Source organism: Oncorhynchus mykiss, chromosome 12, assembly GCF_057628025.1.
Source record: "Oncorhynchus mykiss isolate SJ-2025 chromosome 12, ASM5762802v1, whole genome shotgun sequence".
Classification (NCBI taxonomy): domain Eukaryota; kingdom Metazoa; phylum Chordata; class Actinopteri; order Salmoniformes; family Salmonidae; genus Oncorhynchus; species Oncorhynchus mykiss.
This window is the reverse complement of record NC_143033.1, coordinates 1,683,316-1,701,705: the sequence shown is the minus strand read 5'-3', so window position 1 is coordinate 1,701,705 and position 18,390 is coordinate 1,683,316. Positions and strand designations below refer to the sequence as shown.

General features: G+C 39.8%; 1 protein-coding gene across 3 annotated transcripts in view; it reads right to left on the bottom strand.

Moving 5' to 3' along the window:
• Positions 1-18,390, bottom strand: part of cntfr (ciliary neurotrophic factor receptor) — a 538,142-nt gene that overhangs the window by 271,692 nt on the left and 248,060 nt on the right. For all 3 annotated transcript variants that reach the window (XM_036936729.2, XM_090191542.1, XM_090191543.1), the window contains exon 3: positions 7,785-8,018. In XM_036936729.2, coding sequence (XP_036792624.2) covers positions 7,785-8,018 — 234 coding nt within the window. The remainder of the gene's footprint in view (positions 1-7,784; positions 8,019-18,390) is intronic.

Below are 18,390 nucleotides of genomic sequence, written 5' to 3'. Positions count from 1 at the left end.
TTAAAGGAAGGGTGTTAATGACAGCTAGTTTAATTAAAGGAAGGGTGTTAATGTCAGCTAGTTTAAAGGAAGGGTGTTAATGTCGGCTAGTTTAATTAAAGGAAGGGTGTTAATGTCAGCTAGTTTAATTAAAGGAAGGGCGTTAATGTCAGCTAGTTTAATTAAAGGAAGGGCGTTAATGTCAGCTGGTTTAAAGGAAGGGTGTTAATGTCAGCTAGTTTAAAGGAAGGGTGTTAATGTCAGCTAGTTTAATTAAAGGAAGGGCGTCTTGTCAGCGATATTAAATATTTTGTCAGATATGATATAGCACAGACATAACTTTTTCAGACTCTGACAGGAGAGGAAATCAAACCGGAAATCATTCAATGCTTTCTCAACAATATAAAATCTAAACACTCCTTACACCCTGTATTCACTGTTTCAAGCTAATGTGTGTGTGTGTGTTTGAAGCTGTGGTAAAGTAATTACACAGAGTTACTGGCTCTGTGTAGAGTAAGGGTAGTGTGATCACAGCACTAGGTAGATGTAGTGTGATCACAGCACTAGGTAGATGTAGTGTGATCACAGCACTAGGTAGATGTAGTGTGATCACAGCACTAGGTAGATGTAGTGTGATCACAGCACTAGGTAGATGTAGTGTGATCACAGCACTAGGTAGATGTAGTGTGATCACAGCACTAGGTAGATGTAGTGTGATCACAGCACTAGGTAGATGTAGTGTGATCACAGCACTAGGTAGATGTAGTGTGATCACAGCACTAGGTAGATGTAGTGTGATCACAGCACTAGGTAGATGTAGTGTGATCACAGCACTAGGTAGATGTAGTGTGATCACAGCACTAGGTAGATGTAGTGTGATCAAAGCACTAGGTAGATGTATTGTGTGTTTACTGACTACCTATTTCCAGAGACAACTTTAAGGACATCCAGCTAGATATTAGGACATCCAGCTAGACATTAGGACATCCAGCTAGACATTAGGACATCCAGCTAGATATTAGGACATCCAGCTAGACATTAGGACATCCAGCTAGACATCAGGACATCCAGCTAGACATTAGGACATCCAGGCCGTGTTCTCAGACCATGCGCAGACTATCTGGTATCTTCGTGGTCATTTTCAACCTTTCCTTGTCCCAGTCTGTAATCCCCACATGTCTCAAAACGACCACCATCATTCCTGTTCCTAAGAACTCTACGGCGTCATGCCACACTGACCACAGCCCTTTAGCACTCACATCTGTAATCATGAAGTGCTTTAAAAGAGGCTGGTTATGGCACACATCAACTCCATCATCCCAGACGCCTTTAATTTGCATACTTCTCCAAACAAATCTACAGATGATGTCATCTCAATTGCACTCCACGCTGCCCTCTCACACATGGCCAAGGGGAATACTGCTCATAGACTACAGATCAGCGTTCAACGCCATTGTATCCTCCAAGCTCATCACTAATCTCAGGACGTTGGGAATGAAAACATCCCTCTGCAACTGGATCCTGGACTATCTGACTGGCCGACAGTTTACAGGGAGGAGATCAGAGACCTGGCAGTGTGGTGCCAGGACAACAACCTCTCCCTCCACGTCAATAAGACCAAGCAGCTGATCGCGGACTACAGGAAACAGGGAGGGGATGCACAAAGACTTCAGCTTCCCGACACATTGACTGTTCTCCATACTCCCATCTGGCAGGGGGTACCGGTGCATCAAGACTCAACAGACTCCTAAACAACTTCTATCCAATGTCCAAGCAACTGTTATTTGCCTAACAACTTCTGCTCTCCCTCTCCCACAGACTATCCACACTGACCTGTATACACAACCACTCCAGTACCCTGGACATTGAATAAGGTACTGGTACTGACCTGTATATACAACCACTCCAGTACCCTGGACATTGAATAAGGTACTGGTACTGACCTGTATATACAACCACTCCAGGACCCTGGACATTGAATAAGGTACTGGTACTGACCTGTATATATATCCACTCCAGTACCCTGGACATTGAATAAGGTACTGACTGACCTGTATATATATCCACTCCAGTACCCTGGACATTGAATAAGGTACTGACCTGTATATATATCCACTCCAGTACCCTGGACATTGAATAAGGTACTGACCTGTATATATATCCACTCCAGTACCCTGGACATTGAATAAGGTACTGACCTGTATATATATCCACTCCAGTACCCTGGACATTGAATAAGGTACTGACCTGTATATATATCCACTCCAGTAGCCCTGTGTATACTTGTATTCTTGTGTTTCTTTAACTCTCATTGTAGCTCTTGTGTGTTTTTATTTAATCATATATTCTATTATTATCTATGTTATTAATAGTTTTATTATATATATATATATATATATTACTTTTATCTATATTATTATTATAGAAATTATTCTTCTTTTTTTTACATTGTTATTATCAATATTATTACCAATATTATTATTAGTAGGTGTAGTATCTATATTATTAATATTATTAGTAGTATCTGTATCGTTATTATTATTATTAGTATATATATTATTATTATTATTATTATTATTATTAGTGTTATCTATAGTATTATTATTATTATTAGTAGTAGTAGTAGTATCTATATTGTTATCTATATTAGTAGTGTCTATATTATTAGTAGTAGTAGTAGTCTATATTGTTATTATTATTATTATTAGTAGTAGTATCTATATTATTATTGGTAGTAGTAGTATCTATGTTGTTATCTATATTAGTAGTGTCTATATTATTATTATTATTAGTAGTGGTATATATATTATTATTATTATTAGTGTTATCTATGTTGTTATCTATATTAGTAGTATATATATCATTATTATTATTAGTAGTGGTATATATATTATTATTATTATTAGTGTTATCTATGTTGTTATCTATATTAGTAGTATATATATCATTATTATTATTAGTAGTGGTATATGTATTATTATTATTATTAGTGTTATCTATGTTGTTATCTATATTAGTAGTATATATATCATTATTATTATTAGTAGTGGTATATATATTATTATTATTATTAGTGTTATCTATGTTGTTATCTATATTAGTAGTATATATATCATTATTATTATTAGTAGTGGTATATGTATTATTATTATTATTAGTGTTATCTATGTTGTTATCTATATTAGTAGTATATATATCATTATTATTATTAGTAGTGGTATATATATTATTATTATTATTAGTGTTATCTATGTTGTTATCTATATTAGTAGTATATATATCATTATTATTATTAGTAGTGGTATATGTATTATTATTATTATTAGTGTTATCTATGTTGTTATCTATATTAGTAGTATATATATCATTATTATTATTAGTAGTGGTATATATATTATTATTATTATTAGTGTTATCTATGTTGTTATCTATATTAGTAGTATATATATCATTATTATTATTAGTAGTAAATATATTCTTCTTCTTATTATTATTAGTGTTATCTATATTATTATTATTAGTAGTAGTAGTAGTATCTAAATTGTTATCTATATTAGTAGTGTCTATATTATTAGTAGTAGTAGTAGTCTATATTGTTATTATTATTATTATTAGTAGTAGTATCTATATTATTATTGGTAGTAGTAGTATCTAAATTGTTATCTATATTAGTAGTATCTATATCATTATTAGTAGTAGTAGTATATATATTATTATTATTATTAGTGTTATCTATATTATTAGTAGTAGTAGTAGTAGTAGTATCTATATTGTTATCTATATTAGTAGTGTCTATATTACTGGTAGTAGGTCTATATTATTATATATATTGTCATCTATATTATTGTGATTATTGTCTATATTACTTTCTAAATTATTGTGATTATTATCTTTCTTATTATCTATATTATTGTGATTATTACCTATATTATTATCTATATTATTATTATTATTGTCTTTATTATTATCTATATTCTTGTGATTATTGTCTATATTATTGTGATTATTATCTATATTATTGTGATTATTATCTATATTATTATCTATATTATTGTGATTATTGTCTATATTATTATCTATATTATTGTGATTATTGTCTATATTATTATCTATTTTATTATCTATTTTATTATCTATATTACTGTGATTATTGTCTATATTATTATCTACATTATTGTCTATATTATTATCTATATTATTGTGATTATTGTCTATATTATTATCTATATTATTGTCTATATTATTATCTATATTTTTGTGATTATTGTCTATGTTATTATCTATATTATTGTGATTATTGTCTATATTATTATCGATATTATTGTGATTATTGTCGTTATTATTATCTACATTATTGTCTATATTATTATCTATATTTTTGTGATTATTGTCTATGTTATTATCTATATTATTGTGATTATTGTCTATATTATTATCGATATTATTGTGATTATTGTCTATTTTATTATCTATATTATTGTGATTATTGTCTATTTTATTATCTATATTATTGTGATTATTGTCTATATTATTATCTACATTATTGTCTATATTATTATCTACATTATTGTCTATATTATTATCTATATTTTTGTGATTATTGTCTATGTTATTATCTATATTATTGTGATTATTGTCTATATTATTATCTACATTATTGTCTATATTATTATCTATATTTTTGTGATTATTGTCTATGTTATTATCTATATTATTGTGATTATTGTCTATATTATTATCTACATTATTGTCTATATTATTATCTATATTTTTGTGATTATTGTCTATGTTATTATCTATATTTTTGTGATTATTGTCTATGTTATTATCTATATTTTTGTGATTATTGTCTATGTTATTATCTATATTTTTGTGATTATTGTCTATGTTATTATCTATATTATTGTGATTATTGTCTATTTTATTATCTATATTATTGTGATTATTGTCTATATTATTATCTACATTATTGTCTATATTATTATCTATATTTTTGTGATTATTGTCTATGTTATTATCTATATTATTGTGATTATTGTCTATGTTATTATCTATATTATTGTGATTATTGTCTATATTATTATCTATATTATTATCTATATTTTTGTCTATATTATTATCTATATTTTTGTGATTATTATCTATATTATTGTGATTATTGTCTATATTATTGTGATTATTATCTATATTATTATCTATATTTTTGTCTATATTATTATCTATATTTTTGTGATTATTATCTATATTATTGTGATTATTTTCTGTATTATTGTGATTATTATCTATATTATTATCTATATTTTTGTGATTATTGTCTATATTATTATCTATATTATTGTGATTATTGTCTATATTATTATCTATTTTATTATCTATTTTATTATCTATATTATTGTGATTATTGTCTATATTATTATCTACATTATTGTCTATATTATTATCTATATTATTGTGATTATTGTCTATATTATTATCTATATTATTATCTATATTTTTGTCTATATTATTTTCTATATTTTTGTGATTATTGTTTATATTATATGTATTAATATATGTATTATTGTCTATATTATATGTATTATAATCACTGCATTATTGGAGCTCTCAATGTAAGACTTTCACTGTACTGTTCTACACCTGTTGTATCGAGTGCCATGGCGAATAAACTGTGAACTGTAATAAACAATGCTACAATACCTCTTCCCCTTCCTACTAGGGACGCTTTCCCGTTACCTTTATGTTCCACTACTTCTGACCAGAGAGACATGAGCATTACACACCCTATGAGCCTGGTTAGAAGTAGTGCACTATACACTGTCAGCACTGTCACAGACACACATACTGGCCTGTCACACACACACAGACACACATACTGGCCTGTCACACACACACAGACACACATACTGGCCTGTCACACACACACAGACACACATACTGGCCTGTCACACACACACAGACACACATACTGGCCTGTCACACACACACAGACACACATACTGGCCTGTCACACACACACAGACACACATACTGGCCTGTCACACACACACAGACACACATACTGGCCTGTCACACACACACAGACACACATACTGGCCTGTCACACACACACAGACACACATACTGGCCTGTCACACACACACAGACACACATACTGGCCTGTCACACACACACAGACACACATACTGGCCTGTCACACACACACAGACACACATACTGGCCTGTCACACACACACAGACACACATACTGGCCTGTCACACACACACAGACACACATACTGGCCTGTCACACACACACAGACACACATACTGGCCTGTCACACACACACAGACACACATACTGGCCTGTCACACACAAACAGACACACATACTGGCCTGTCACACACACACAGACACACATACTGGCCTGTCACACACACACAGACACACATACTGGCCTGTCACACACACACAGACACACATACTGGCCTGTCACACACACACAGACACACATACTGGCCTGTCACACACAAACAGACACACATACTGGCCTGTCACACACACGCACACACATACACACTGGGACACATCTCTGATTTCTCCACTCAGCACTGTCACACACACACACACACACACACACACACACACACACACACACACACACACACACACACACACACACACACACACACACACACACACACACACACACTCACTCACACTCACACACACACACACACACACTGGGACACATCTCTGATTTCTCCTCTCAGCACTGTCACACACACACACACACACACACACACACACACACACACACACACACACACACACACACACACACACACACACACACACACACACACACACACACCCACACACACACACACACACACACACACACACACACACACACACACACACACACACACACTCACTCACACACACACACACACACACTGGGACACATCTCTGATTTCTCCTCTCAGCACTGTCACACACACACTGGTCTGTCCTGTCATCGTATATATGGCTATATGTATACATTCATTTTTTATTTCTTCAGGGGGTTCTGCAGCACCCTCAGGACCCCTTCTTCCCATGACAATGCCTGTCACACACATATACAGGCCTGTCCAGCCAGGTCAACCGTGACACAAGTCAGTAAACCACATCCATTCTTGTCTGAGGACTTCAGGAGGCCACTAGGGGCAACAGCAAGCACTGTTACCTTCAAGTAGGTTTAGGTTTTACTAGGGTGAGAGAATGTGGTCAAGGAAGAGGGTGACAATCTGCTTGTTATAACGTACTTACGTAAAGAAATAAAAATAGACAGAGATGGGAGAAGAGGGAGGAAGAGAGAGAGGGGAGAAGGAGGAAGAGAGAGTCGGGAGAAGGAGGAAGTGAGAGACGGGAGAAGGAGGACGAGAGAGACGGGAGAAGGTGGAAGAGAGAGAGGGGAGAAGGAGGAAGAGAGAGAGGGGAGAAGGAGGAAGAGAGAGATGGGAGAAGGAGGAAGAGAGAGAGGGGAGAAGGAGGAAGAGAGAGACGGGAGAAGGAGGAAGAGAGAGAGGGGAGAATGAGAAGAGAGAGACGAGAGAAGGAGGAAGTGAGAGACGGGAGAAGGAGGAAGAGAGAGACGGGAGAAGGAGGAAGAGAGAGAGGGGAGAAGGAGGAAGAGAGAGACGGGAGAAGGAGGAAGAGAGAGACGGGAGAAGGAGGAAGAGAGAGAGGGGAGAAGGAGGAAGAGAGAGACGGGAGAAGGAGGAAGAGAGAGAGGGGAGAAGGAGGAAGAGAGAGACGGGATAGGATCTTTATTAGAACTCACTTCCGATACGTAGGTTGATTTGGTCCCGTCGTTCTCCGTTGGGGTTCTGGAAGCAGGTGTAGAGTCCGTTGTTAGAGAGGTCCACCTCCATCAGTATGAGTCTAGACCCCTCCTCCCGGTGGCGTGCCTTCACGTCCGTCCCGTTTACCTTCCACGTCACGCTGGCCTCGCTGTCCAGAGAGCCACACTGCATAGTCACGTCCCCACCCATACGCTCATACTGAATACTGGCCCCTAGAGAGGAGAGAGGAGCAGGGTGCTGTTACTACACTCTTACCACACATTCACTACACCGTTACTACATATTCACTACACCGTTACTACACTGTTACTACACCGTTACTACACTGTTACTACGATGTTACTACACTGGTACTACACTGTTACTACACATTCACTACACATTCACTACACCGTTACTACACCGTTACTACACTGTCACTACACTGTTACTACACTGTTACTACGATGTTACTACACCGGTACTACACTGTTACTACACTGTTACTACATATTCATCTCCACAGTTACTACACCGTTACTACACTGTTACTACGATGTTACTACACCATTACTACACTGTTACTACACATTTACTACACCGTTACTACACCGTTAATACACTGTTACTACGATGTTACTACACCGTTAATACACTGTTAATACACCATTACTACACCATTACTACACCGTTACTACACAGTCACTATGCTGTTACTACACTGTTACTACACAGTCACCACGCTGTTACTATACAGTCACTACGCTGTTACTACGCAGTCACTACGCTGTTACTACACAGTCACTACGCTGTTACTACGCTGTTACTACACTGTTACTACACAGTCACTACGCTGTTACTACACTGTTACTATGCTGTTACTACGCTGCTAATACACAGTCACTCGCTGTTACTACGCTGTTACTACACTGTTACTACACTGTTATTACACTGTTACTACACTGTTTATAAGCTGTTGCTATGCTGTTACTACGCTGTTAAAACACAGTCACTACGCTGTTCCTACAAAGTCACTACGATGTTACTATGCCTTTACTACACTGTTACTATGCTTTTCCTACGCTGTTATTACGCTGTTACTAAACTGTTACTACCCTGTTCCTATGCTGTTATTATGCTGTTACTACACTGTTATTACGCTGTTACTACCCTATTACTACGCTGTTATTACACTGTTACTACACTGTTACTACACTGTTATTGTGCGTTTACTACAGTGTTACTACCCTGTTCCTACGCTGTTACTATGCTGTTACTACCCTGTTATTACGCTGTTACTACACTGTTACTACGCTGTTATTACGCAGTCACTACGTTGTTACTACACAGTCTCTACGCTGTTACTACACAGTCACTACGCTGTTACCACACGGTCACTACGCTGTTACTACGCTGTTACTACACTGTTACTATGCTGTTACTAAGCTGCTAATACACAGTCAATCGCTGTTACTACACAGTCACTATGCTGTTACTACACTGTTACTACACTGTTATTACACTGTTACTACACAGTTTCTAAGCTGTTACTATGCTGTTACTACGCTGTTACTACACAGTCACTCGCTGTTACTACACAGTCACTACGCTGTTACTACACTGTTACTACACTGTTATTACACTGTTACTTCACAGTTTCTAAGCTGTTACTATGCTGTTACTACGCTGTTACTACACAGTCACTACGCTGTTACTACAAAGTCAGTACGGCGTTACTACACTGTTACTACACATTTACCACCCTGGTACTACGCTGTTATTACGCTGTTATTACGCTGTTACTACACTGTTAGACATTTACCACCCTGGTACTACGCTGTTATTACGCTGTTATTACGCTGTTACTACACAGTTACCACCCTTTTACTACGCTGTTATTACGCTGTTATTACGCTGTTACTATGCTGTTACTACACAGTTACAACACCGTTATTACGCTGTTACTACACAGTCACTACGCTGTTACTACACTGTTACTACATTGTTATTACACTGTTACTACACAGTTTCTAAGCTGTTACTATGCTGTTACTATGCTGTTACTACACAGTCACTACGCTGTTACTACAAAGTCACTACGGTGTTACTACACTGTTACTAGACAGTTACCACCCTTTTACTACGCTGTTATTACGCTGTTATTACGCTGTTACTATGCTGTTACTACACAGTTACAACACCGTTACTACGCTGTTACTACCCTGTTACTGCGCTGTTACTAGACTGTTACTACCCTGCTACTATGAGGTCACTACGCTGTTACTACACTGTTACTACACAGTTACAACACAGTTACAACACAGTTACTACACAGTCACTACGCTGTTACTACACTGTTACTACACTGTTATTACACTGTTACTACACAGTTTCTAAGCTGTTACTATGCTGTTACTACGCTGTCACTACACAGTCACTACGCTGTTACTACAAAGTCACTACGGTGTTACTACACTGTTACTACACATTTACCACCCTGGTACTACGCTGTTATTACGCTGTTATTACGCTGTTACTACGCTGTTACTACACAGTTACAACACCATTACTACGCTGTTACTACCCTGTTAATACGCTGTTACTAGACTGTTACTACCCTGTTACTATGAGGTCATTACGCTGTTACTACACTGTTACTACACAGTTACAACACAGTTACTACGCTGTTGCTACAACACACTGCACGGTCACGTCACCACCCAAACTGAACATGGGACCGATAACGTGAACATAAGACGCCCTCCTGAAGCGCCACAGCACGGGAAATAACTAAAACATCAACAACACGTGGATCATGTCCAGCTGGAGCAGAGAGAGGAGAAATCTGAGAAGAGAACAGAGGCTGCATCCCAAATGGCACCGTATTCCTTATTTACCCTGCTCAAAGTAATGCACTATGAAGGGAATATGGTGCCATTTGGACTCGGTCTTTGTAGTTGTTTTATCATCTCTGTAACTCAGGTCTTTGTAGTTGTTTTATCATCTCTGTAACTCAGGTCTTTGTAGTTGTTTTATCATCTCTGTAACTCAGGTCTTTGTAGTTGTTTTATCATCTCTGTAACTCAGGTCTTCGTAGTTGTTTTATCATCTCTGTAACTCGGGTCTTTGTAGTTGTTTTATCATCTCTGTAACTCGGGTCTTTGCAGTTGTTTTATCATCTCCGTAACTCAGGTCTTTGTAGTTGTTTTATCATCTCTGTAACGCGGGTCTTTGCAGTTGTTTTATCATTTCTGTAACTCAGGTCTTTGTAGTTGTTTTATCATCTCTGTAACTCAGGTCTTTGTAGTTGTTTTATCATCTCTGTAACTCAGGTCTTTGTAGTTGTTTTATCATCTCTGTAACTCGGGTCTTTGTAGTTGTTTTATCATCTCTGTAACTCGGGTCTTTGTAGTTGTTTTATCATCTCTGTAACTCGGGTCTTTGCAGTTGTTTTATCATCTCTATAACTCAGGTCTTTGTAGTTGTTTTATCATCTCTATAACTCAGGTCTTTGTAGTTGTTTTATCATCTCTATAACTCAGGTCTTTGTAGTTGTTTTATCATCTCTATAACTCAGGTCTTTGTATTTGTTTTTTCATCTCTGTAACTCAGGTCTCACACACAGACACTAAGCAGCCATGTACTGGTTCATAAATCCCCCTAGAGTCTATTGATGAACCGATGTGTCAATCTAAGTAACATAATAATATCAACTACCAACTAATGTGACCACACTGTGGAAAGGGGAGATTGTGAGGAGAAGCGTTCTATGTTTTGGTACAGGACCCCCACAGTGTCACAGGGCTCGTCTCAGGGTAACCGCAACCGCTTTAAAAGGCAACTTTGTGCCTTTCAACTTAAACGGGTTCAATATGTGTATTACTGTTTCTCTGTTTGCACTTCTGAGTCTCTGAGTCTCTGTGTCTCTGAGTCTCTGTGTCTCTGAGTCTCTGTGTCTCTGAGTCTCTGTGTCTCTGTGTCCCTGTGTCTCTGTGTCTCTGAGTCTCTGTGTCTCTGAGTCTCTGTGTCCCTGTGTCTCTGTGTCCCTGTGTCTCTGTGTCTCTGAGTCTCTGTGTCTCTGTGTCTCTGTGTCTCTGTGTCTCTGAGTCTCTGTGTCTCTGAGTCTCTGTGTCTCTGTGTATTACTGTTTCTCTGTTTTTATTTCTGAGTCTCTGTGTCTCTGAGTCTCTGTGTCCCTGTGTCTCTGTGTCTCTGAGTCTCTGTGTCTCTGAGTCTCTGTGTCTCTGTGTCTCTGTGTCTCTGAGTCTCTGTGTCTCTGAGTCTCTGTGTCTCTGTGTATTACTGTTTCTCTGTTTTTATTTCTGAGTCTCTGTGTCTCTGAGTCTCTGTGTCCCTGTGTCTCTGTGTCTCTGAGTCTCTGTGTCCCTGTGTCTCTGTGTCTCTGAGTCTCTGTGTCTCTGAGTCTCTGTGTCTCTGAGTCTCTGTGTCTCTGAGGCTCTGTGTCCCTGTGTCTCTGTGTCCCTGTGTCTCTGTGTCTCTGAGTCTCTGTGTCTCTGTGTCTCTGTGTCTCTGAGTCTCTGTGTCTCTGAGTCTCTGTGTCTCTGTGTATTACTGTTTCTCTGTTTTTATTTCTGAGTCTCTGTGTCTCTGAGTCTCTGTGTCCCTGTGTCTCTGTGTCTCTGAGTCTCTGTGTCTCTGTGTATTACTGTTTCTCTGTTTTTATTTCTGAGTCTCTGTGTCTCTGAGTCTCTGTGTCCCTGTGTCTCTGTGTCTCTGAGTCTCTGTGTCCCTGTGTCTCTGAGTCTCTGTGTCCCTGAGTCTCTGTGTCCCTGTGTCTCTGTGTCTCTGAGTCTCTGTGTCTCTGAGTCTCTGTGTCCCTGTGTCTCTGTGTCTCTGAGTCTCTGTGTCCCTGTGTCTCTGAGTCTCTGTGTCCCTGAGTCTCTGTGTCCCTGTGTCTCTGTGTCTCTGAGTCTCTGTGTCTCTGAGTCTCTGTGTCCCTGTGTCTCTGTGTCTCTGAGTCTCTGTGTCTCTGTATATTACTGTTTCTCTGTTTGTATTTCTGAGTCTCTGAGTCTCGGTGTCTCGTGTCTCTGTGTCTCTGTATATTACTGTGTCTCTGTCTGTCTGTGTCTCTGTGTCTCTTTGTCTCTGTCTCTCTGTCTCTCTCTGTGTCTCTCTGTGTTTCTGTGTCTCTGAGTTCTTTCTCTGTGTCTCTGTGTCTCGGTGTCTCGTTGTCTCTGTGTCTCTCTGTCTCTGTCTCTCTGTGTCTCTGTGTCTCTGAGTTCTTTCTCTGTGTCTCTGTGTCTCAGTGTCTCAGTGTCTCGGTGTCTCGGTGTCTCTGTGTATTACGACACTACCGCTCAAAAGTTTGGGCTCACCTAGACATGCCCTTGTTTTTTAAAGAAAAACATGTCTTTGTCTATTAAAATAACATCAAATTGATCTGAAATACAGTGTAGACATTGTTAATGTTGTAAATGACTATTGTAGCTGGAAACGGCTGATTTTTTATGGAATTTCTACATATGCGTACAGAGGCCCATTATCAGCAACCATCACTCCTGCGTTCCAATGGCACGTTGTGTTAGCTAAGTTTATCATTTTAAAAAGGCTAATTGATCATTAGAAAACCCTTTTGCAATTATGTTAGCACAGCTGAAAACTGTTGTTCTGATTAAAGGAGCAATACAACTGGCCTTGTTTGATTAGTTGAGTATCTGGAGAATCAGCATTTGTGGGTTTGATTACAGGCTCAAAATGGCCAGAAACAAATAACTTTCTTCTGAAACTCGTCAGTCTATTCTTGTTCTGAGAAATTAAGGCAATTCCATGCGAGAAATTGACAAGAAACTGAAGATCTTGTTCAACACTGTGTAGTACTCCCTTCACAGAACTGCGCAAACTGGCACTAACCAGAATAGAAAGAGGAGTGGGAGGCCCTGGTGCACAACTGAGCAAGAGGACAAGTACAATAACGTGCCTAGTTTGAGAAACAGACGCCTCACAAGTCCTCAACTGGCAGCTTCATTAAATAGTATCCGCAAAACACCAGTCTCAACATCAACAGTGAAGCGGCAACTCCGGCATGCTGGCCTTTCTGGATGGCAGGAAGCTTGGCCCCAGTGATGTACCGGGCCATTTGCCCTACCCTCTGTAGTGAACTTGCGGTCTGAGGCCAAGCAGTTGCCATACCAGTCAGTGATACAACCAGTCAGGATGCTCTCGATGGTGCAGCTGTAGTACCTTGTGAGGATCTGAGGATCCACGTCAAATCTTTTCAGTCTCCTGAGGAGGAATAGGTTTTCACAACTGTCTTGGTGTGCTTGGACCATGTTAGTTTGTTGGTGATGTGGACACCAAGGTACTTGAAGCTCTCAACCTGCTCCATTGCAGCCCCATCAATGAGAATGGGGGCATGCTCAGGCCTCTTTTTCCTGTAGTCCACATCTACTTTGTCTTGATCATGTTGAGGGAGAGGTTGTTGTCCTTGCACCACACGGTCAGGTCTCTGATCTCCTCCCTATAGTCTGTCTCGTCGTTATTAGTGATCAGGCCTACCACTGTTATGTCAACGGCAAACTTAATGATGGTGTTGGAGTTGTGCCTGGGCGTGCAGTCATGAGTGAACAGAGCGTACAGGAGGGGACTGAGCACGCACCCTTGAAGTGCCCCAGTGTTGAGGATCAGCCTGGCAAATGTGTTGTTGCCTACCATTACCACCTAGGGGAGGCCCCTTCAAGATGTCCAGGATCCAGTTGCAGAAGGAGGTTTTTAGTCCCAGGGTCCTTAGCTTATTGATGAGCTTTGGGAGCACTGTGATGTTGAATGCTGAGCTGTAGTCAATTAATAACATTCTCACATAGGTGTTCCTTTTGTCCAGGTGGGAAAGGGCAGTGTGGAGTGTGATTGAGATTGCATAATCTGTCAATCTGTTTGGGCGGTATGCGAATTGGAGTGAGTCTAGTGTTCCTGGGAAAATGGTATTGATGTAAGCCATGACCAGCCTTTCAAAACACTTCATGGCTACAGACGTGAGTGTTACGGGTCATTAGTCATTTAGGCAGGTTACCTTAGTGTTCTTGGGTACAGGCACTATGGTGGTCTGCTTGAAACATGTTGGTATTACGGACTCGGACAGGGAGAGGTTGAAAATGTCAGTGAAGACACTTGCCAGTTGGTCAGTGCATGCCCAGAGCATACGTCCTGGTAGTCCATCTGGCCCTGTGGCCTTGTGAATGTTGACCTGTTAACTCACATCGGCTGCGAAGAGTGTGATCACACAGTCTTCCGGAAAAGCTGGTGCTCTCATGCGTGTTTCAGTGTTATTTGCCTCGAAGTGAGCATTTAAGTAGTTTAGCTTGTCTGGTATGCTCGTGTCACTCTCGTGTCAGGCTCTTGGCTGTGCTTCCCTTTATATTTTGTAAAGGTTTGCAAGCCTTGCCACATCCAACGAGCATCAGAGCCCATGTAGTACTATTCGATCTTAGTCCTGTATTGACACTTGGTGGTTCGTCTGACGGAATAAAATGATTTCTTATTAGCTTCTGGGTTAGAGTCCTGCTCCTTGAATGCGGCAGCTCTAGCCTTTACCTCAGTGCAGATGTTGCCTGTAATACATGCCTTCTGGTTGGGGTATGTACCCTCGCTCACTGTGGGGACGACGTCATCAATGCACTTATTGATGAAGCCAATGACTGATGTGGTGTACTCCTCAATGCCATCGGAAGAATCCAGGAACCTTTTCCAGTCTTTGATAGCAAAACAGTCCTGTAGCTTAGCATCTGCTTCATCTGACCAATTTGTTATTATAGTCACTGGTGCTTCCTGCTTTAATTTTAGCTTGTAAGCAGGAATCAGGGAGATAGAATTATAGTTATTATGGTCCATTTTGCCAAATGGAGGCTGAGGGAGAGTTTGTAGGCATCTCTATGTGTGGAGTAAAGGTGTTCCAGATTTGTTTTCCCTCTGGTTGCACATTTAACATGCTGATAGAAATTTGGTGAATCGGATTTAAGTTTCCCTGCATTCAAGTCCCCGGCTATTGCTGTGTGTTACTGTGTCTCTGTGTATTACTGTGTCTCTGTGTATTACTGTGTCTCGGTGTATTACTGTGTCTCTGTGCATTACTGTGTCTTGGTGTATTACTGTGTCTCTGTGTATTACTGTGTCTTGGTGTATTACTGTGTCTTGGTGTATTACTGTGTCTCCGTGTATTACTGTGTCCCTGTGTTTCTATGTATTACTGTGTCTCGGTGTATTACTGTGTCTCGGTGTATTACTGTGTCTCGGTGTATTACTGTGTCTCGGTGTATTACTGTGTCTCGGTGTATTACTGTGTCTCTGTGTATTACTGTGTCTTGGTGAATTACTGTGTCTCGGTGTATTACTGTGTCTCGGTGTATTACTGTGTCTCTGTGTATTACTGTGTCTTGGTGTATTACTGTGTCTCGGTGTATTACTGTGTCTCTGTGTATTACTGTGTCTCGGTGTATTACTGTGTCTCGGTGTATTACTGTGTCTCGGTGTATTACTGTGTCTCGGTGTATTACTGTGTCTCTGTGTATTACTGTGTCTCTGTGTATTACTGTGTCTCGGTGTATTACTTTGTCTCGGTGTATTACTGTGTCTCTGTGTATTACTGTGTCTCTGTGTATTACTGTGTCTCGGTGTATTACTGTGTCTCGGTGTATTTGGTATTTTATTCAGATCCCCATTTACAAAATCAGCAGCTACACTTCCTGGGGTCCACAAAAAACTTGTAACATGACATAATACAGAACATTAATAGACAACAGCTCAAGGACAGAACTACATAACAAAAAATACAAAAAGGCCATATACAGTAGCCTACATATCAATACATACACACAAACTATCTAGGTCAAATAGGGGAGAGGTGTTGTGCTGTGAGGCGTTGCTTTATCAGTTCTTTGAAACCAGGTTTGCTGTTCATTTGTGCAATATGAGATGGAATGGAGTTCCATGCTGTAATGGCTCTATTTAATACTGCACGCTTTATTGAATTTGTTCTGGATTTGGAGTAAATGTCTGTGTCAGAGCTGTATGTGTAATGAACACAATGGGAGACAGAGAGCTGGTTTCAAGCGCAGGGCGCAGCAGGTGTTTATTGTAAAAGACCACAGGAGGAGGCAGGTAGCTGGGTCCAGGGGCAGGCAGAAGGTCATACACAGGATGAGGCAGGTAGCTGGGTCCAGGGGCAGGCAGAAGGTCATACACAGGAGGAGGCAGGTAGCTGGGTCCAGGGGCAGACAGAAGGTCATACACAGTAGGAGGCAGGTAGCTGGGTCCAGGGGCAGGCAGAAGGTCATACACAGGAGGAGGCAGGTAGCTGGGTCCAGGGACAGGCAGAAGGCCATACACAGTAGGAGGCAGGTAGCTGGGTCCAGGGGCAGGCAGAAGGCCATACACAGTAGGAGGCAGGTAGCTGGGTCCAGGGGCAGGCAGAAGGCCATACACAGGAGGAGGCATTTAGCTGGGTCCAGGGGCAGGCAGAAGGCCATACACAGGAGGAGGCAGGTAGCTGGGCCCAGGGGCAGGCAGAAGGTCATACACAGGAGGAGGCAGGTAGCTGGGCCCAGGGGTAGGCAGAAGGTCATACACAGGAGGTCCAAAAAGGCAACAGTACAGTACCCGGAGATCAGGCAGTAGGTTGATAACAGGAAATCCAATAGGCTAAAGTACAGGCAGGGAATAGGCAAAAGGGGTCATGTTAAAAATGTTTTAATATATTTATTTAACCTTTATTTAACCAGGGAGGCTAGTGGAGAACACCTTTATTTAACCAGGGAGGCCAGTTCAAATCAAATCAAATCACATTTTATTTGTCACATACACATGGTTAGCAGATGTTAATGCGAGTGTAGCGAAATGCTTGTGCTTCTAGTTCCGACAATGCAGTAATAACCAACAAGTAATCTAACTAACAATTCCAAAACTACTGTCTTGTACACAGTGTAAGGGGATAAAGAATATGTACATAAGGATATATGAATGAGTGATGGTACAGAGCAGCATAGGCAAGATACAGTAGATGGTATTGAGTACAGTATATACATATGAGATGAGTATGTAAACAAAGTGGCATAGTTAAAGTGGCTAGTGATACATGTATTACAAAAGGATACAGTCGATGATATAGAGTACAGTATATACGTATGCATATGAGATGAATAATGTAGGGTAAGTAACATTATATAAGGTAGCATTGTTTAAAGTGGCTAGTGATATATTTACATCATTTCCCATCAATTCCCATTATTAAAGTGGCTGGAGTTGAGTCAGTGTCAGTGTGTTGGCAGCAGCCACTCAATGTTAGTGGTGGCTGTTTAACAGTCTGATGGCCTTGAGATAGAAGCTGTTTTTCAGTCTCTCGGTCCTAGCTTTGATGCACCGGTACTGACCTCGCCTTCTGGATGATAGCGGGGTGAACAGGCAGTGGCTCGGGTGGTTGATGTCCTTGATGATCTTTATGGCCTTCCTGTGACATCGGGTGGTGTAGGTGTCCTGGAGGGCAGGTAGTTTGCGTTGTGCAGACCTCACTACCCTCTGGAGAGCCTTACGGTTGAGGGCGGAGCAGTTGCCGTACCAGGCGGTGATACAGCCCGCCAGGATGCTCTCGATTGT